This window comes from Oncorhynchus kisutch, linkage group LG10 (assembly GCF_002021735.2).
Source record: "Oncorhynchus kisutch isolate 150728-3 linkage group LG10, Okis_V2, whole genome shotgun sequence".
NCBI lineage: Eukaryota > Metazoa > Chordata > Actinopteri > Salmoniformes > Salmonidae > Oncorhynchus > Oncorhynchus kisutch.
Window position 1 is genome coordinate 60,307,076 of NC_034183.2, and position 19,879 is coordinate 60,326,954.

The 19,879-nt window shown below is 45.2% G+C and overlaps 3 protein-coding genes across 6 annotated transcripts; 2 read left to right on the forward strand and 1 right to left on the reverse strand.

Annotated features, from left to right (window-relative positions):
* Positions 1-1,794: 1,794 nt before the first annotated feature.
* On the forward strand, positions 1,795-4,778 carry LOC116375892 (myosin heavy chain, embryonic smooth muscle isoform-like). The gene is made up of 5 exons (XM_031834405.1): positions 1,795-2,133; positions 2,439-2,647; positions 2,931-3,039; positions 3,573-3,739; positions 3,846-4,778. The coding sequence occupies exons 2-5, from the start codon at positions 2,439-2,441 to the stop codon at positions 4,000-4,002; spliced, it is 642 nt and encodes a 213-aa protein (XP_031690265.1). The 5' UTR covers positions 1,795-2,133; the 3' UTR covers positions 4,003-4,778.
* A 4,808-nt stretch (positions 4,779-9,586) lies between these two features.
* LOC116375893 (ubiquitin carboxyl-terminal hydrolase 29-like) lies at positions 9,587-18,166 on the reverse strand. Of its 3 annotated transcripts, XM_031834407.1 has the most exons (16): positions 18,057-18,166; positions 16,231-16,814; positions 16,054-16,133; positions 15,910-15,952; positions 15,624-15,743; positions 15,200-15,331; positions 11,950-12,088; positions 11,686-11,822; positions 11,424-11,517; positions 11,248-11,327; positions 10,911-11,048; positions 10,734-10,807; positions 10,505-10,572; positions 10,271-10,340; positions 10,031-10,169; positions 9,587-9,835 (listed from the first exon to the last, which is right to left on the reverse strand). In XM_031834407.1, exons 2-16 carry the CDS (start codon positions 16,722-16,724, stop codon positions 9,730-9,732), a joined length of 1,914 nt encoding a protein of 637 aa, XP_031690267.1. In that variant the 5' UTR covers positions 16,725-16,814; positions 18,057-18,166; the 3' UTR covers positions 9,587-9,729. The 3 variants fall into 3 exon arrangements, with proteins under 3 accessions (XP_031690267.1, XP_031690268.1, XP_031690269.1); XM_031834408.1 differs by lacking the exons at positions 10,271-10,340; positions 10,505-10,572; XM_031834409.1 differs by lacking the exons at positions 9,587-9,835; positions 10,505-10,572 and having other exon boundaries at positions 10,046-10,169.
* Positions 18,114-19,452, forward strand: LOC116375895 (myosin heavy chain, embryonic smooth muscle isoform-like). Of its 2 annotated transcripts, XM_031834416.1 has the most exons (3): positions 18,114-18,229; positions 18,440-18,621; positions 18,743-19,452. In XM_031834416.1, exons 2-3 carry the CDS (start codon positions 18,449-18,451, stop codon positions 18,897-18,899), a joined length of 330 nt encoding a protein of 109 aa, XP_031690276.1. In that variant the 5' UTR covers positions 18,114-18,229; positions 18,440-18,448; the 3' UTR covers positions 18,900-19,452. The 2 variants fall into 2 exon arrangements, with proteins under 2 accessions (XP_031690276.1, XP_031690274.1); XM_031834414.1 differs by lacking the exon at positions 18,114-18,229 and having other exon boundaries at positions 18,427-18,621.
* The last annotated feature ends 427 nt before the right edge of the window (positions 19,453-19,879 follow it).

Here is a 19,879-nt window from a genome sequence, read left to right on the forward strand (position 1 = left end):
ACAGACATATGCATTAAGTTAGGTATATTATATTGTCTTTTTCATTTCAATCTAATGGTGTTGGTTGGCATGAAATTTGATATCAGGCTGCAGTACCTGGCAGTCTCACTGTCTTTGTTGGTCTCTCCATGGTGGTCCAGGGGGTTTGGAGAGGAGGACTGGGGGGCAGGGGAGGAGGAGGAAAACTGAGTTGAGACAGCCAGGGAAACAGAAGAAGCACTAAAAGGGGAGGAGGTCTGTGATCCTTCCAATGAAGAAGAAGAAGAAGAAGAAGAGAGAGATGACATGTGGAGAGAGGAGAGGGAAGAGAGGCCGAAGAACTTGAAGAGAGTCGAAGGGGATCTGACAGGGGATCCAGGGGGTGAGGGGGGTGAGGGAGTGCAGATTGGTGTTCGGCCAGACAAGGGGTCGAGGGGCGTCAGAGATGTTGTAGACGGTTTCAAATGGAAAGAAGAGACAAAGGAAGATTCAAGTTGGTGGTGATCCTTTACGTTCTTCTTCTCCCGGTTTCTCCAAACTGACGCAGTTACCATGCCGGCATCCAATGACGTCAGTTTGGGTGGGATTGGGAACGGCGATGGACAGCGGCTCCCAATCCCGAGGCGAACTCTGCACTTCTTTTTCTGTTTGGAGAAACATTATATATGTTATGTTTGAACTAGCAGCAAATGTCACACCCAAACCACATGATCTGACCATAAAATAAAGAACTCGTCGCCCAATCATATTGAATTCTGTATCATAGGCTAACAAATAGCAAAAATACATGTTTATAAAAATAAAACCATTGTAACCATACAGTTATACCCTCTGTCCCAAATCCTGCCATTTGGCACAAATAAATAGACAATGAAACAACTAGTAATAGCTGAAAAGAATAGAATATACTCTAAATTGTAACAGAATTAGACAAATTCTAGCCCAGAATAGACACATACCTTTTTACAGCAACACAAACATCCCATTTCAGTGTATTTGTAGACTGTGCCTATTTGACAGAACTTCAAAATATGTTGCCCATTTCACATTGTGATGTCATAAACCAAATTATGATGCGCCTATCTACGCGTTACCAGCATAAATAGTAAACAAATCTCACACACACCAAAATGTTGAAAAATTATTTACAAAATTAATTGATCGTTTATTCAGAGTTATTCCTATTTCATAAAATATACAAAATAACTAGATTCTTGCCAATACACCTGTTTTTTATTGAGAAAACATTGGGTTATCTTTCTCCCACGCTCCCTGGGCCACTGACGTGTGATTGTATGGGATATGGGAAGAGACTAGGACATTCAAAGTAACGTTACTGTCTATCAGAATCAAAACAACTTTTATTGGCCAAGTGGCCTACATTCACACATTCACAGAATTTGACTCGATGAATTGGTGCTGCCATTAATAGACAAACGTAAAGACACATTTACAGCCTATACAATATACAGTAAACATAAAACATATTTATTAGCTTCTATCTTCTTAAGATACTTTAGAGTAACATTTTATTATTGTCACATTCTGACCTTAGTTCCTTTGTTTTGTCTTTTGTTTTAGTATGGTCAGGGCGTGAGTTGGGTGGGTTGTCTGTGTTAGTTTTTCTATGTATTTCTATTTCTGTATTTGGCCTGATATTGTTCTCAATCAGAGGCAGCTGTCAATCGTTGTCCCTGATTGAGAACCATATTTAGGTAGCCTGTTTTCCTTTGTGTTTTGTGGGTGGTTATTTTCAGTCTTTGTGTGTCTGCACCAGACAGAACTGTTTCGGTTATCACTTTGTTGTTTTGTATTTTGAAGTGTTCTTTCATCATTAAATAAGATGAACACTTACCACGCTGTGCTTTGGTCCTCTCCTCCTTCCACCTACGAGGAGAATCGTTACAATTATGGAATGTAAAATGCCTATTCCACTTCAGTTGACTCTGGTCTGATACAGATCGAACATAGCTTTGCAATGGCTGTTAGGAGGACCTTTGAAAAGGAGAGCTGCACACTCTAGCGCAGACTCAGTCATTTAATAACCTAATATCCAACCTTTCCGACCGACAAGCTGTCTTCATCAGCGTATACTGTTAGGAGCACCTTAACACAGATGGATCTATTAATCTCTGACCGTACCTCATTGAAAAGGTGCCACTCTGCCTAGTGACTGTAAACTAAACAAAAATACTAACGTTAGTACATTTGTTGTATATTTGCTGTTCTGTAAACCCAGTTGGTCACTACCACACCAGTCACAACTGTCAACAGATCATTACATAAATGCAAAGCATCATTTGTTCTCGCAGAGTAGATTGTAGATCCTACTACCACCAGGGAACAATCCATTATTCAGCCCTACCATAAAAAATACTCTTATCTCTCTCACTTTCCCCTCTCTCCTTCATTCCCTGTTTTCCTCTCTCCACCTCTCTCTTCCCCCTCTCCTCCCCCAGATGGACACCCTGACCCTGGAGCTTGTGGCAGAGCGCAACATGACCCAGAAGAGTGAGAATGCGCGCCAGCAGCTGGAGAGGCAGAACAAGGACTTGCGGGCCAAGCTGGGCGAGCTGGAGGGCTCCGTGAAGAGCCGGTTCAAGGCCTCCATCACCGCCCTGGAGGCCAAGATACTGCAGCTGGAGGAGCAGCTGGAGCAGGAGGCTAAGTGAGAAACACAGCAACTCTCTTATAACAACTCCATACCTTATTAGACAAGGTGAAATAGGAGACCAAGACTCAGGAGGAGTTCATGAGGGCCTTAGAACAAGCTCAGCCCGTTGGAAGAGAGGTTCTTGAATGTGATCTAAATGTTAATGTGATCAATGTAATGAGTCAAAAGCAATCTTAAGAGATGTACTTGAAGATCTATGACTGACAGCCTTTGTTACAGTGCGGTTCCTGTGGTGCTCTAACTGTCCTATGACCTCATTCCTCTGTCCTCCTATCAGGGAGCGAGCAGCGGCCAATAAGCTTGTGAGACGGACAGCGAAGAAGCTGAAGGAGGTGTGCATGCAGGTGGAGGACGAGCGCCGCCATTCCGACCAGTACAAGGAACAGGTGAGGAGCTTGTCACTGAAGTTTGGACGTCCCAGATATTAAAGCTACAGTATGTAACTTTTTGGGAGACTTAACCAAATTAACATAGACATTTGAGTTATAGATATTTAATTCTCATTGAAAACAAGTCTAAGAAGCGATAGATCTGTTCTAAGTGCTCCATTTCTATGCTTTGCGTTCTTAAGTTTAGTTTTTGCGTCTTTTACTTTCGGTTTTGTACAACAGCTGAAAATATATAGATTTTTGGTTATGGATTCTCTACACAATGACTGCTTGTTTTGACACAAACAGAAATGAGGTGAATTCTGCAGAGTCCATTTTTAAGATGTTCCACAGCTAAAGAAGGATTTCTATCCAATTCAGTACAACTTGCAAAGGTGGGCCAGGATTGGATAGGTGTGAAGATTTAGGATTGGAGTCTTTCCTACAGTAGGTTAATTCCAGTAACCACTGGACCATAGGACTGCTGAGTATTGTAAGTATTAGTATTGACTGTTCATCATTGTTGTCTGTTGTGATCTTGGCTGGGTCAGATGGAGAAGGCCAACTCTCGCATGAAGCAGCTGAAGAGGCAGCTTGAGGAGGCTGAGGAGGAGGCCACACGTGCCAACGCCTACCGCAGGAAGCTGCAGAGGGAGCTGGACGATGCCACTGAGGCCACTCTCAGCCGTGAGGTCAACACACTCAAGAGCCGCCTCAGGTATTTAGAGCCCCCGCACACACACACACACAAACAGCTGTGTATATTGGCCAAATTGAGGGTCCTCTTTACTAATACCTCTCCTGGCCCCCTCTGTCCCCTGCAGGCGTGGAGGCCCCGTCAGTTTCTCCTCCAGCCGCTCAGGCAGGCGTCAGCTGCAGGTGGAGGGAACATCGCTCGACCTCCTATCCGACGATGAGGTGGAAAACAAGACCACGGACGCCAATGCCAACGAGACGCCAGCAGATCCCCAACCAGAGTAGACGAGCTCCCTCCAGCCCACACGCAGCATGGCCTCTGCCCCCACAAACCTTACCCCTGTCCTCCTAACCCCAGACACCAGCAGTGGACCCCACTACTCTGCCTTACCCCTCTATGGCAAGCTGCAGGGCCAAGCAAATCCATCATCTCCTCTATATGAATATACCGCACATCAAGCCTTGGATTCGTTTTTAACATCAATTGCAGATAAAAGTGCATTTAAATTGCATAGGCGTCTGAGTGTGCATAGGCACTCGAAAACAAATAGCAGGAGTTTACCATAATTATGTTAAGCTACTTCCCTGGAACAGCCATTAGAATCAAACAGCCCTCTAGCTAGAATTAACCACTGTCATTTCAGCTGGTTTACTGGCACACAGGTGGACGACTGCACACAAGTCGGTAAAAACATGTGTCTTTCATGATTGTACAGTATTGGACCAGGAAATGTAAAACAAAGCACAGCATAAGCGAGGGAATTATTTTTAAATGGTAGCCTAAATGATGATCCCACCAAATGTTTTCATCAAAACCACCACTGTCATAGAGATACTGCAATCCACTTAGTGGATAAAAATAACTGTGAATAAATCTTTGGTAGCAGGTTTGTAGTAAATTAGATTGTACCACGCCATGTTGCCTCAGCATTCCCCCTATATATATGACCAGCAAAAGACCCTGTTAACTTTACCAATATAACCTTGTCCAATAACCCACCATTTTATATTTGACATATCAATCTACTTTAAGTGGTGTACGTTAATGTGTGGAATTAGGTTTGTCAGACTTGGAACAAAGGCCCTTTTTTTAGAAAGACAGCCCAAATGTGTGCTTGACTGTCACACCCTGACCATAGTTTGCTTTGTATGTTTCTATATTTTGTTTGGTCAGGGTGTGATCTGAGTGGGCATTCTATGTTGGATGTCTTGTTTGTCTGTTTCTGTGTTTGGGCCTGATATGGTTCTCAATCAGAGGCAGGTGTTAGTCATTGTCTCTGATTGGGAACCATATTTAGGTAGCCTGTTTGGTGTTGGGTTTTGTGGGTGATTGTTCCTGTCTTTGTGTTGGTTACACCAGACAGGGCTGTTTTCGGTTTTTCACATTTCTTGTTAGGAGGTAGGAGACCTGCTCCGACTTCCTGTGCTTACCGGAGAGCGAGAGAGACCGGGCAGGCACCGTGTTATGCTGTGGAGCGCACGCTGTCTCCAGTGCGGGTGCATAGCCCGGTGCGGTATATACCAGCTAATCTTATCGGCCGGGCTAGAGTGGGCATCGAGCCAGGTAAGGTTGGGCAGGCTCGGTGCTCAAGAGCTCCAGTGCACCTGCACGGTCCGGTCTATCCAGTGCCACCTACACGCACCAACCCTCCGGTGGCAGCCCCCCGCACCAGGCTTCCTGTGCGTGTCCAGAGCCCAGTACTCCCTGTTTCTCCTCCCCGCACTCGCCCTGAGGTGCGTGTCCTCGGCCCAGTACCACCAGTGCCGGCACCACGCATCAGGCCGATAGTGCGTCCCGCCTGTCCAGCGCTGCTAGAGCCTTCCTCCTCTCCAGCGCAGCCGGAGTCTCCCGCCTATCCGGCGCTGCCAGAGCTCCCGCCCCTCAGTCCAGAGGCGCCAGAGCCCCTCAGTCCAGAGGAGCCAGAGCCCCTCAGTCCAGCGCTGCCAGAGCCTTCCTCTCCAGTGTTGCCAGAGCCTTCCTCTCCAGCGTTGCCAGAGCTGCCCGTCTGCCCAGTGCCGCCTGAGCTACCCGTCTGCCCAGCGCCATCAGAGTTGCCAGTCTGCCCAGCGCTGCCTGAGCTACCCGTCTGCCCAGCGCCATCAGAGTCGCCAGTCTGCCCAGCGCCGCCTGAGCTACCCGTCTGCCCAGCGCCGCCTGAGCTACCCGTCTGCCCAGCGACATCAGAGTCGCCAGTCTGCCCAGTGCCCGCCTGAGCTACCCGTCTGCTCAGCAACATCAGAGTCGCCAGTCTGCCCAGCGTCGCCTGAGCCACCCGTCTGCCCAGTGCCGCCAGTGCCGCCAGTCTGCAAGGAGCCGCCAGTGCCGCCAGTCTGCAAGGAGCCGCCAGTGCCGCCAGTCTGCAAGGAGCCGCCAGTGCCGGCAGTCTGCAAGGAGCCGCCAGTGCCGCCAGTCTGCAAGGAGCCACCAGTGCCGCCAGTCTGCAAGGAGCCGCCAGTCTGCTAGCAGCCGCCAGTGCCGCCAGTCTGCAAGGTGCCGCCAGTCTGCAAGGAGCCGCCAGTGCCGCCAGTCTGCAAGGAGCCGCCAGTGCCGCCATTCTGCAAGGAGCCGCCAGTGCCGCCAGTCTGCAAGGTGCCGCCAGTGCCGCCAGTCTGCAAGGAGCCGCCATTCTGCAAGGAGCCGCCAGTGCCGCCAGTCTGCAAGGTGCCGCCAGTGCCGCCAGTCTGCAAGGAGCCGCCAGTGCCGCCAGTCTGCAAGGAGCCGCCAGTGCCGCCAGTCTGCAAGGAGCCGCCAGTGCCGCCATTCTGCAAGGAGCCGCCAGTGCCGCCAGTCTGCAAGCAGCCGCCAGTGCCGCCAGTCTGCAAGGAGCCGCCAGTGCCGCCATTCTGCAAGGAGCCGCCAGTGCCGCCAGTCTGCCAGGAGCCGCCAGAGCCGCCAGTCTGCCAGGATCCGCCAGAGCCTCCAGTGTTGTGTTGGTTACACCAGATAGGGCTGTTTTCGTTTTTTCACGTTGTTTTTGTATATTGTTCTATTTTCATCTTTATTAAAGATGTATCATAATAACCACGCTGCGTTTTGGTCCGCATCTCCTTCAACAGAAGAATCCCGTTACATTGACATACTATAATATTGCTATGTATAATTCTGGCTATTCAGTTATGTTTTCTGTACCATGTACAAAATACTTATCTCAAAAAGGTCTCTTTGACATCTCGTGTCACCTTAATTTCAATACATTACAAATGGCTGAATAATATTAGCATGATTTACAGAAGGGTAATTCATGTTTTATTGAGTGTTAGAGCGTTGGTTTTAATTCAGTGGTTCAGGGTAGAGCAATCGATCAATTTGAATATGCACACTTGTTGATGCCTTGATTATTAAATGTTAAACATAAATTACCATTTTATAAATTACTAATTACATATTTGAGGTCTTTATTATTATTTTAAACCATAACAAATTGGGGGAAAAAAGGTTTATCTGTTTCTTTTGAAAGACACTTCTCAATAAAGACATGAGGGGAAAAAAAGTGTATAGTGTTTGAACTGTTTGAAATATTATACCATAAGCACCTCTCCCATCGTGTTGGTGCGAACCAGTGTTATAACAGAATGATTTATGGAGCCTTCTGTCTGCCAGGCAGAAAGTAGGATTTCATTGGGTTCAAAGCTTTAACATCCTGAAGGTTGTTATTATTAGTGGACTGGCTGTTGACGACCAGGTATTCATCATCTCCTTTTATTTCTTGTATTTCTAGACTTTTTTTGTTGTTGTTTGTAAAAGACCAATAAACACATCCATTATAGAAAATATTTTTTTTCTTCTATATTTCTTGTGCAACACATTGATGTCCTCTTAGTCTTTCCCACAGTAGTTGTAGGTCAAGACTGTCTCCAAACTGATATGTGATGTATGGTCTATGTTACATTGCCATTCATTGTTCCCTTACTTCATTGTATTTGTGGTTATATTAAAACCCTGAGGGAGTGCGTAGATAGACTGTGCACAGACACACAATATTGTTGTAATATTAACTATTTCCTCTTTTTACGCAACATGAATGAATGATAGAGATTGCCTCTTATACAGTGCATTCAGAACGTATTCACACCCCTTGACTTTTTCCACATGTTATGTTACAGCCTTATTCAAAATGGATCTAAAAAATCATCAATCTACACACAATACCCCATAATGACAAAGTGAAGACAGGTTTTTAGACATTGTAGCAAATGTATACAAAATAAAAACAGAAATACTTGTACATGATTGTACATGATTTGAAAAGGCACACAGCCATCTATATAAGGTCCCAGTTCACAGTGCATGTCAGAACAAAAACCAAACCATGAGGTTGAAGGAATTGTCCTCCATCATTCCTAAATGGAAGAAGTTTGGAACCCCAAAGACTCCTAGAGCTGGCCGCCTGACCAAACTGAGCTATCAGGAACCTGATGGTCACTATGACAGAGCTCCAGAGTTCCTCTGTGGAGATTAGAGAAACCTCCAGGACAACCATCTCTGCAGCACTCCACCAATCAGGTCTTTATGGTAGAGTGGCCAGACTGAAGCCACTTCTCAGTAAAAGGCACATGACAGCACGCTTGGAGTTTGCCAAAAGCCACCTAAAGACTCTCAGACTATGAGAATCAAGATTCTTGAACTCTTTGGCCTGAATGCCAAGTGCCATGTCTGGAGGAAACCTGGCACCATTTCTACGGTGAAGCATGGTGGTGGCAGCATCATGCTGTGGGGATGTTTTTCAGCAGCAGGGACTGGTAGACTAGTCAGAATCGAGGGAAAGATGAATGGCACAAAGCACAGAGAGATGCTTGATGAAAACCAGCTCCAGAGTGTTCAGGATCTCAGACTGGGGCGAAGGTTCACCTTCCAACAGGACAACGACCCTTAGCACACAGCCAAGACAACGCAGGTGTGGCTTGGGGACAAGTCTCTGAATGTCCTTGAGTGGCCCAGCCAGAGCCCGGACTTGAACCTGATTGAACATCTCTGGAGACCTGAAAATAGCTGTGCAGCGATGCTCCCCATCCAACCTGACAGAGCTTGAGAGGATCTGCAGAGAAGAATGAGAGAAACTCCCCAAATACAGATGTGCTAAGCTTATAGTGTCATACCCAAGAAAACTTGAGGCTGTAATCGCTGCCAAAGGTGCTTCAACAAAGTACTGAGTAAAGGGTCTGCATTCTTATGTATATGTGATAGTTTAGCTTTATGTTGTCTTGATAAATTTGCAAAAAAATCTAAAAACCTGTTTTTGCTGTCATTATGGGGTAGATTGATGAGAAGAAGAAAAAATTAATTAATCCATTTTAGAATAAGGCTGTAACTTAACTAAATGTGGAACAAGTCAAGGGATCTGAATACTTTCTGAATGCACTGTAGGTACATTTATTCACTACCATGTACAGTAAAAGAACATTAATTGCACTCGGTCGGTGAGATGTTTTATATTTATATAATTGTAAACATACAGTAGATGGCCTAGAGTGGGTACATGCTTTGTGGTGTAGGCTGTTTCTTCTGGTGGTCTAGTGCAGCTTGGTGTCTAGGTGGTTTAGGCCAGCGTGATGTCCTAATGGTCTAGGATAGTCTGATGGTGGTATAGGGCAGCTTGATGGTGGTGTAGGGATAATTGATGGTGGTCTAGGGCAGCTTGATGGTTGTCTAGGGCAGCTTGATGGTGGTGTAGGGCAGCTTGATGGTGGTGTAGGGCAGCTTGATGGTGGTGTAGGGCAGCTTGATGGGGGTCTAGGGCAGCTTGATGGGGGTCTAGGGCAGCTTGATGGTGGTCTAGGGCAGCTTGATGGTGGTGTAGGGCAGCTTCATGGGGGTCTAGGGCAGCTTGATGGTGGAGTAGGGCAGCTTGATGGTGGTGTAGGGCAGCTTGATGGTGGTCTAGGGCAGCTTGATGGTGGAGTAGGGCAGTCTGATGGTGGTCTAGGGCAGCTTGATGGTGGTCTAAGGCAGTTGATGGTGGTGTAGGGCAGCCTAATTCGATTAATCTGATGTTTCTTGGTGTGTGGTAGGTGCTACTCCAGGTGGTCCCTGAGCGCTGTGCCACTCCCTGAGTTTAATGATGGGTTCTCCTGGTCCTTCTCCTGGTAGTGAGGGGCCTGGTCTCCTTCACCTGCTCCACTTTAATGAGAAATGACAGGGAGATCTTACATGTACATACAATGTCTGAAAAATAACACATACAGAGGGATTACAGGTTAAAGGGATAACTCTTAATGCGTGGTCAATGAATCATCTTTCTAGCTTTGGTAAACACTTTTTCGTCATTGACTCCATTTGTGACATTCTTCTCATATTTGTGGCCTAGAGCCTTACCTGCAGACATAGAACAGGATGTAGGCAGTCTGTGCAATCTCCTTCAGCACAGTGGCCTCATCTGTCCTCAAGACATGTGCGTCATCCAGGCAGAGCCACCCACTGCCACGGCTGTCCAAAACATCACTGATGTAGTGGCCTAGGGAACAAGGGAAACAAAATAGAGTGTACATTAAGCTTTCATAATTGTGTGTGCGTGCCTGCATACCTGCGTGCCTGCCTACCTGCATGCCTGCATACCTGTATACATGCTGTCTCCCAGATGTGAGATCACACTTGACAATTTGTAGATATTGTCTGGCTGGTGTCTCTGTAAGGAAACACATTTAATAATAGGATTGTTATTTTGTCTACAGGATAGGGGTGCCTTCTATAACTGCCTTATCTTGATCCGCCCACTATCTCAACTGGATCTAATTATCTGTTATTTATTTATTTCTCTCTCTCTCTCTCTCTCTCTCTCTCTCTCCTCACCACAGCGGCTGCCTGCTGCTTTTTCTCACTGTCAGCTGGTTTCTCTAGCTGGTCAGAGGAATTTGAAGCTGGTGGGGGTATATCAAATATAGTGTAAATACAAACCCCAGAAAGTGAAGTGGAAACCCATCAACAAATATACTCTTAACTTCAGCTTCCCACTTTTTTCCTCAACAGTCCTGTTTCATGAGAGGGTGTTCTGCATGAAGTCAGTAACACAATGTCCTACCTGGTCTATCAAGGGTGCCTTTCGGGGAGTTTGCAGGTGTGTTGTCCATGTTGTTTCTACCCAGGGAGCTTGCCCTGTGTAAATTGATGGCATTGAAAATAAATATCTAGTGTGTGAAAATCATGGTGTGTGTTGGCTACTCAATGTGCAATGTGCCCAAACAGAGTGTAAACCAACCTGGCTCCATACTGGACATGGGCTGTCTTCCCACATACGGCTGGGAGGGTTATTTCTGCAGGGATGGACATGGGATCATCCACCTTCTCTGGCTCCCAGTCACCTGCAGTAAATCGCTTGATATGAAGCATTAGGACCCTGCTCAGAGACAGACAGGCAGGCGGGCAGGCATTCACAAAGACAGACAGACAGACAGACAAACATTCACATACACAGACGAGCAGGCAGGCGTTCACACAGACAAAGGAATCAGTCTTGTACTCAAATCAATAACCCAGTTTGGTGAGTTAGATCAGGACTGTCAATTGTAATCTGAGATGATGATGGAGGGACTCACCGGGGCAGCGTGAGGAAGTGCCTAGTCACAGATGCCGTGCTGCCTGAGCACACCCTGCATGCACACTCTAACGCAGATGGCTAGGTGACAAAGGATAGCAATACAATTATGAACATTATGACATTAATGATAGTGTTCCTTGACATACTAACTCTTGGTTTAAGCTAAGTGCTGACCTTAAAGTAGAGGTCCAGGCTGTGTGGCAGGTAATGGCTCAGGCTCAGTGACAGGTGATTATAATCCTCCTGACCATACACTATAACTCCACAGCTTCAGAAGTACGGAGAGAAATGCATCAGCTATCCAACACAAACCTTTTGATCCCTCTACACACTATCTTAATGCTTTACCTCTGTATCCTGCATGTTATGATGACATTAAACCTCCTCACAAATGTGATGACATCAAGGTACACCGTATACAAATGACAGCTGTTACCTGGTGCAGGTACGGGAAGTCTTCAGCTTGAATTCTAACTGCTTCACGGGGCAGGTGTATGGCTCTGGTGAGCCCTTTAATGCCATACCCTCCTCCTTCAGCTGAAAGAGGAGGAGCAACACACATTCATGGGCATCCTAAGAGAAGAATGGGAAAGAAGCAGAAAATACATCAACAACTACAACTGAAACAGAGCTGAGGAAAAACATTGTCACGTGTCCCAGGTTTATTGTTAAGTGAGTCTTTTAGCAAATAATATCTTACCTGTTCATAGTCTTCCTCATAGTCCTCATTGACAACGGAAAGACAGCGCTTGACTGTTTGAAGGATTTTCTTATTTTCCTTGTTCTTAGCATTAACAGTGCCTCCAGAAAGCCTGGCCTGATGTAACTTGGCAAAGCAGCTGTGGAGGGAGACAAAGAGCATGCATTCATGTTTCACTCTCTCACCTTGGCCACAGATTAGCTCTGTGCTTCTACTTTAGCCTCTGATCAAATATGATTCAACTGATTCCTGGCTGTGACAGGAAATCATCTCTGGTGTTAATCAGAAGCTGAGTTGGGTGTGGTTTTATCTTAAAAATCATATGAGGCACTAAGAGTGTACGAAGGACAATATAAATCCATCCATCCATACATACTTACATTCATACATACATACAGTGGGGCAAAACATTATTTAGTCAGCCTCCAATTGTGCATGTTCTCCCACTTATAAAGATGAGAGAGGCCTGTAATTTTCATCATAGGTACAGTTCAACTATGACAGACAAAATGAGAAATAAAATCCAGAAAATCACTTTGTAGGATTTTTTATGAATTTATTTGCAAATTATGGTGGAAAATAAGTATTTGGTCAATAACAAAAGTTTATCTCAAAACTTTGTTATATACCCTTTGTTGGCAATGACAGAGGTCAAACGTTGTCTGTAAGTCTTCATAAGGTTTTCATACACTGTTGCTGGTATTTTGGTCCATTCCTCCATGCAGATCTCCACTAGAGCAATGATGTTTTGGGGCTGTTGCTGGGCAACACAGACTTTCAACTCCCTCCAAAGATTTTCTATGGGGTTGAGATCTGGAGACTGGCTAGGCCACTCCAGGACCTTGAAATGCTTCTTACGAAGCCACTCCTTCGTTGCCCAGGCGGTGTGTTTGGGATCATTGTCATGCTGAAAGACCAAGCAGCGTTTAATCTTCAATGCCCTTGCTGATGGAAGGAGGTTTTCACTCAAAATCTCATGATACATGGCCCCATTCATTCTTTCCTTTACACAGATCAGTCGTCCTGGTCCCTTTGCAGAAAAACATGCTTCACAGTAGGTATGGTGTTCTTTGGATGCAACTCAGCATTTTGGTTTCATCTGACCATATGACATTCTCCCAATCTTCTTCTGGATCATCCAAATGCTCTCTAGCAAACTTCAGACGGGCCTGTACATGTACTGGCTTAAGCAGGTGGACACGTCTGGCACTGCAGGATTTGAGTCCCTGGCGGCGTAGTGTGTTACTGATGGTAGGCTTTGTTACTTTGGTCCCAGCTCTCTGCAGGTCATTCACTAGGTGGGGGACCTAGTGAATGACCTGCAGAGAGCTGGGACCAAAGTGTGGTACTGGGATTTTTACTCACTGTTCTTGTGATCATTTTGACCCCACGGGTGAGATCTTGCGTGGAGCCCCAGATTGAGGGAGATTATCAGTGGTCTTGTATGTCTTCCCTTTCCTAATAATTGCTCCCACAGTTGATTTCTTCAAACCAAGCTGCTTACCTATTGCAGATTCAGTCTTCCCAGCCTGGTGCAGGTCTACAATTTTGTTTCTGGTGTCCTTTGACAGCTCTTTGGTCTTGGCCATAATGGAGTTTGGAGTGTGACTGTTTGAGGTTGTGGACAGGTGTCTTTTATACTGATAACAAGTTCAAACAGGTGCCATTAATACAGGTAACGAGTGGAGGACAGAAGAGCCTCTAAAATAAGAGGTTACAGGTCTGTGAGAGCCAGAAATCTTGCTTGTTAGTAGGTGACCAAATACTTATTTTCCACCATAATTTGCAAATAAATTCATTAAAATTCGTACAATGTGATTTTCCTGATTTTTTTTCTGTCATAGTTGAAGTGTACCTATGATGAAAATTACAGGCCTCTCCCATCTTTTTAAGTGGGAGAACTTGCACAATTGGTGGCTGACAAAATACTTTTTTGCCCCACTGTACATAAATACATGCATACATACATACATGCATGCATGCATACATACATACATACATACATACATACATACATACATACATACATACATACATACATACATACATACATACATACATACATACATACATACATACATACATACATACATACATACACACACACATACATACATACATACAGTATACTGAACAAAAATATAAATGCAACATGTGAAGTATTGGTCCCATGTTTCATGAGCTGAAATAAAAGATCCTATACATTTTCCATACGCACAAAAAAGCTTATTTCTGTGCACAGATTTGTTTGTATATCTGTTAGTGAGCATTTATCCTTTGCCAAGATAATCCATCCACCTGACAGGTGGCATATCAAGAAGCTGATTAAACAGCATGATCATTACACAGGTGCACCTTGTGCTGAGGACAATAAAAGGCCACTCTAAAATGTGCAGTTTTGTTACACAACACAATACCACAGATGTCTCAGGTTTTGAGGGAGTGTGCAATTAGCATGCTGACAGCAGGAATCTCCACCAGAGCTATTGCCAGAGAATTGAATGTTCATTTCTATACCATAAGCCATCTCCAACATTGTTTTAGAAAATTTAGCAGTATGTCCAACCGGCCTCCCAACCGCAGACCACGTGTAACCACACAAGCCCAGGACCTCCATATCCAGCTTCTTCACCTGCGGCATCGTCTGAGGGGGTGCTGAGGAGTACTTCTGTCTGTAATAAAGCTCTTTTGTGGGGAAATCTCATTCTGATCGGCTGCGCCTAACTCCCCAGTGGATGGGCCTATGCCCTCCCAGCCCCACCCATGGCTGCACCCTTGCTCAGTCGTGAAATCCATAGATTATGGCCTAATGAATTTATTTCAATAGACTAATTTCCTTATATGAATTGTAACTGAGTAAAATCTTTGAAATTGTTGCATGTTGCGTTTATATTTTTGTTTAGCACACATACATAAATAGATAAATACATACATAGATAAATAGATAAATACATACATACATACATACCACAGGAGGTTGATAGCACCTTAATTGGGGAGGACGGGTTCGTGGTAATGGCTGGAGCGGAATCAGTGGAATGCTATCAAATACATCAAACATATAGTTTCCATGTGTTTGATGCCATTCCATTTGTTCCGTTTCAGACATCATTACGAGCCGTCCTCCCCTCAGCAGCCTCCACTGACACATACATCGAGGCGGAACTTGTGTACTGTAACTATAAGCGTCTAGGTGGGTGGGTCAGTGTGTGTACAGGTGGGACAGGAGGGTGAGAGCGAGGCTGTATACCATAGCAGTTTAGAGGAGGGGGAGGAACTCCAGATGTTCTGCTGTCTCAGGATGTCTCTGCAAAATGCTGGCAGCCCCAGCAGGCACTGCAGAGCAGAGTTCATGAAGCAGGTGTTGCCAATATTAGGCAACCTGTGGGAAAGAAGCCATCAGATACACACTAATATCTGAACTGTGGACCAAAGGTAAACTAATGAATGTATTTGTAAGGCATGAACACAAGATAACTCTGAGTACCACACTGAATTATTTAAAACAAAAAGCAGAGCTCAGAGATAAGAGTAGGTGTGTGTGTGTGTGTGTGTGTGTGTGTGTGTGTGTGTGTGTGTGTGTGTGTGTGTGTGTGTGTGTGTGTGTGTGTGTGTGTGTGTGTGTGTGTGTGTGTGTGTGTGTGTGTGTGTGTGTGTGTGTGTGTGTGTTTTACCCGAAGAGCTTGGTGTTGTCTTCGCCCTCGTCTGTGCAGCTCTGCTCCCCCAGCTGGGTGCTACTCTTGCTGACCAGGTTGGGGAGGCGAGCCATGGCTTCCCGAGACCTGACCAATGGCCTGGAGGAAGAGAGACAGGGTAGAGGCCTCAGTAGCAGTAGCTCAACACCAATCCGTCTGTTTTAATGTACAGGCATACATATATTCCTTACCATGTCAGGGTGTGAGTGACCACTCTTATGTAGAGTTGAGTGAGATGAAGGTGGCTATTGTCTACAGTACTTACCTCTCCAAGGAGACAGAGGAAGCCTTCAGGTCAATGGAGGCCTCTGCAGAGAGAGACAGAGAGACGGAGAGCGGTATAAGAGAGAAGCTTTGTCAAAGATGAATTGAGAAAAATAGCACCAAAAAATGGCACCCGTTTACAGACCTGCAATGCCAGCAAATAGGGGTATCATTCTCTTTGGAACAACTGCTCCCACCTCTTTGACCTCAGAGCTCATAAGATCTCTGTAAAGACACACAGACATATGCATTAGGTTAGCTATATTATATTGGCTTTTTCATTTCAATGGTTGGCATGAAATGTGATATCAGGCTGCAGTACCTGGCAGTCTCACTGTCTTTGTTGGTCTCTCCATGGTGGTCCAGGGGGTTTGGAGAGGAGGACAGGGGGGCAGGGGAGGAGACGTGGGTTGTGGAGGAAGGGCAGGCAGGACTGGGGGGAGTGGCAGAGGAGGAAAACTGAGTTGAGACAGCCAGGGAAACAGAAGATGCACTAAAAGGGGAGGAGGTCTGTGATCCTTCCTCTGAAGAAGAAGAAGAAGAAGAAGAAGAAGAAGAAGAGAGAGATGACATGTGGAGAGAGGAGAGGCAAGAGAGGCCGAAGAACTTGGAGAGAGTGGAAGGGGATCTGGCAGGGGATCCAGGGGGTGAGGGGGATGGAGTGCCGATTGGTGTTCGGCCAGACAAGGGGTTGAGGGGCGTCAGAGATGTTGTAGACGGTTTCAAATGGAAAGAAGAGACAAAGGAAGAATCAAGTTGGTCGTGATCCTTTACGTTCTTCTTCTCCCGGTTTTTCCAAACTGACGCAGTTACCATGCTGGCATCCAATGACGTCAGTTTGGGTGGGATTGGGAACGGCGATGGACAGCGGCTCCCAATCCCGAGGCGAACTCTGCACTTCTTTTTCTGTTTGGAGAAACATTATATATGTTATATTTGAACTAGCAGCAAATGTCACAAATTGCCTAGTAATATAAAGGTAAAATAAAAAAAATAAACATTATCTGACCATAAAATAAAGAATTTGTCGCCCAATCATATTGAATTCTGTATCATAGGCAGACAAATAGCAAAAATAAAACCATTGTAACCATCATACAGTTATACCCTCTGTCCCAAATCCTGCCATTTGGCACACATAAATAGACAATGAAACAACTAGGAATAGCTGAAAAGAATAGAATATACTCTAAAGCGTAACAGAATTAGACAAATTCTAGCCCAGAATAGACATATACCTTTTTACAGCAACACAAACATCCCATTTCAGTGTATTTGTAGACTATGCCTGGGTTTGCAGAACATCAAAATATGTTGCCTATTTCACATTGTGATGTCATAAACCAAATGATGATGCGCCTGTCTATGCGTTACCAGCGTAAATAGCCAACAAATCACACACACCAAAATGTTGAAAAATTATTAACAAAATGAATTTATCGTGTATTCAGAGTTGGGATATGGGAAGAGTCTAGGACATTCGAAGTAACGTTACTGTCTATCAGAATCAAAACAACTTTTATTGGCCAAGTGGCCTACATTCACACATTCACAGAATTTGACTCGATGAATTGGTGCTGCCAGCAATAGACAAACGTAAAGACACATTTACAGCCTATACAATATACAGTAAACATAAAACATATTTATTAGCTTCTATCTTCTTAAGATACTTGAGAGTAACATTTTATTATGGAAAGTAAAATGCCTATTTCACTTCAGTTGACGAGACATCTGATACAGATCGAACGTAGCTTTGCAATGGTTGTTAGGAGGACCTTTGAAATAGAAAAGGAGAGCTGGACACTCTAACTCAGACTCAATAATTTAATAACCTAATATTGTCACGTTCTGACCTTTATTTCCTTTGTTTTGTCATTATTTAGTATGGTCAGGGCGTGAGTTGGGGTGGGCAGTCTATGTTTGTTTTTCTATGATTTGGGGATTTCTATGTTTCGGCCTAGTATGGTTAGTTGTCTCTGATTGAGAATCATACTTAGGTAGCCTGGGTTGCACTGTTTGTTTGTGGGTGATTGTTTGTTTCAGCGCAGTTCGCATTAGCGTCACGGTTGTTATTTCGTTTATTGTTTTTGTATAGGGTTTTAGTGTTCAGTGTTTTCTTTATTAAAATTAATGATGAACACATACCACGCCGCATTTTGGTCCTCCGATCCATCTCGCCTCTCCTCTTCAGATGAAGAGGACGACCGTGACAAATATCCAACCTTTCCGACCGACAAACTGTCTTCATCAGCGTATACCGTCAGGAGCACCTTAACACAGATGGATATATTAATCTCTGACCGTACCTCATTGAAAAGGTGCCACTCGGCCTTACTGCAGCGCCAGCTGTGCCATCAGAGACTCTGGGTTCGCGCCCAGGCTCTGTCGTAACCGGCAGCGACCGGGAGGTCCATGGGGCGACGCAGAATTGGCCTAGCGTCGTCCAGTAACCACTGGACCATAGGACTGCTGAGTATTGTAAGTATTAGTATTGACTGTTCATCATTGTTGTCTGTTGTGACTCCTAGCTGGGTCAGATGGAGAAGGCCAACTCTTGCATGAAGCAGCTGAAGAGGCAGCTTGAGGAGGCTGAGGAGGAGGCCACACGTGCCAACGCCTACCACAGGAAGCTGCAGAGGGAGCTGGACGATGCCACTGAGGCCAGCGAGGGTCTCAGACGTGAGGTCAACACACTCAAGAGCCGCCTCAGGTATTTAGAGCCCCCCACACACACACACACACACACACAAACAGTTGTGTATATTGGCCAAATTGATGGTCCTCGTTACTAATACCTCTCCACCTCTCCTGGCCCCCTCTGTCCCCTGCAGGCGTGGAGGCCCCATCAGTTTCTCCTCCAGCCGCTCAGGCAGGCGTCAGCTGCAGGTGGAGGGAACATCGCTCGACCTCCTATCTGACAATGAGGTGGAAAACAAGACCACGGACGCCAATGCCAACGAGACGCCAGCAGCTCCCCAACCAGAGTAGACGCGCTCCCTCCAGCCCACACGCAGCATGGCCTCTGCCCCCACAAACCTTACCCCTGTCCTCCTAACCCCAGACACCAGCAGTGGACCCCACTACTCTGCCTTACCCTTCTATGGCAAGCTGCAGGGCCAAGCAAATCCATCATCTCCTCTATATGAATATACCGCACATCCAGCCTTGGATTCATTTTTAACATCAATTGCAGATAAAAGTGCATTTAAATTGCATAGGCACTCGAAAACAAGTAGCAGGAGTTTACCATAATTATGTTAAGCTACTTCCCTGGAACAGCCATTAGAATCAAACAGCCCTCTTGCTAGAATTAACCTCTGTCATTTCAGCTGGTTTACTGACACACAGGTGGACGACTCACACAAGTCGGTAAAAACATGTCTTTCATGATTGTACAGTATTGGACCAGGAAATGTAAAACAAAGCACAGCATAAGCGAGGGAATTATTTTTAATTGGTAGCCTAAATGATGATCCCACCAAATGTTTTCATCAAAACCACCACTGTCATAGAGATACTGCAATCCACTTAGTTTAGTATATAAATAACTGTGAATAACTCTTTGGTAGCAGGTTTGTAGTAAATTAGATTGTACCATGCCATGTTGCCTCAGCATTCCCCCTATATATATGACCAGCAAAAGACCCTGTTAACTTTACCAATATAACCTTGTCCAATAACCCACCATTTTATATTTGACATATCAATCTACTTTAAGTGGTGTACGATAATGTGTGGAATTAGGTTTGTCAGACTTGGAACAAAGGCCCTTTTTTTAGAAAGACAGCCCAAATGTGTGCTTGACTGTCACACCCTGACCATAGTTTGCTTTGTATGTTTCTATGTTTTGTGTGATCTGAGTGGGCATTCTATGTTGGATGTCTTGTCTGTTTCTGTGTTTGGGCCTGATATGGTTCTCAATCAGAGGCAGGTGTTAGTCATTCTCTCTGATTGGGAACCATATTTAG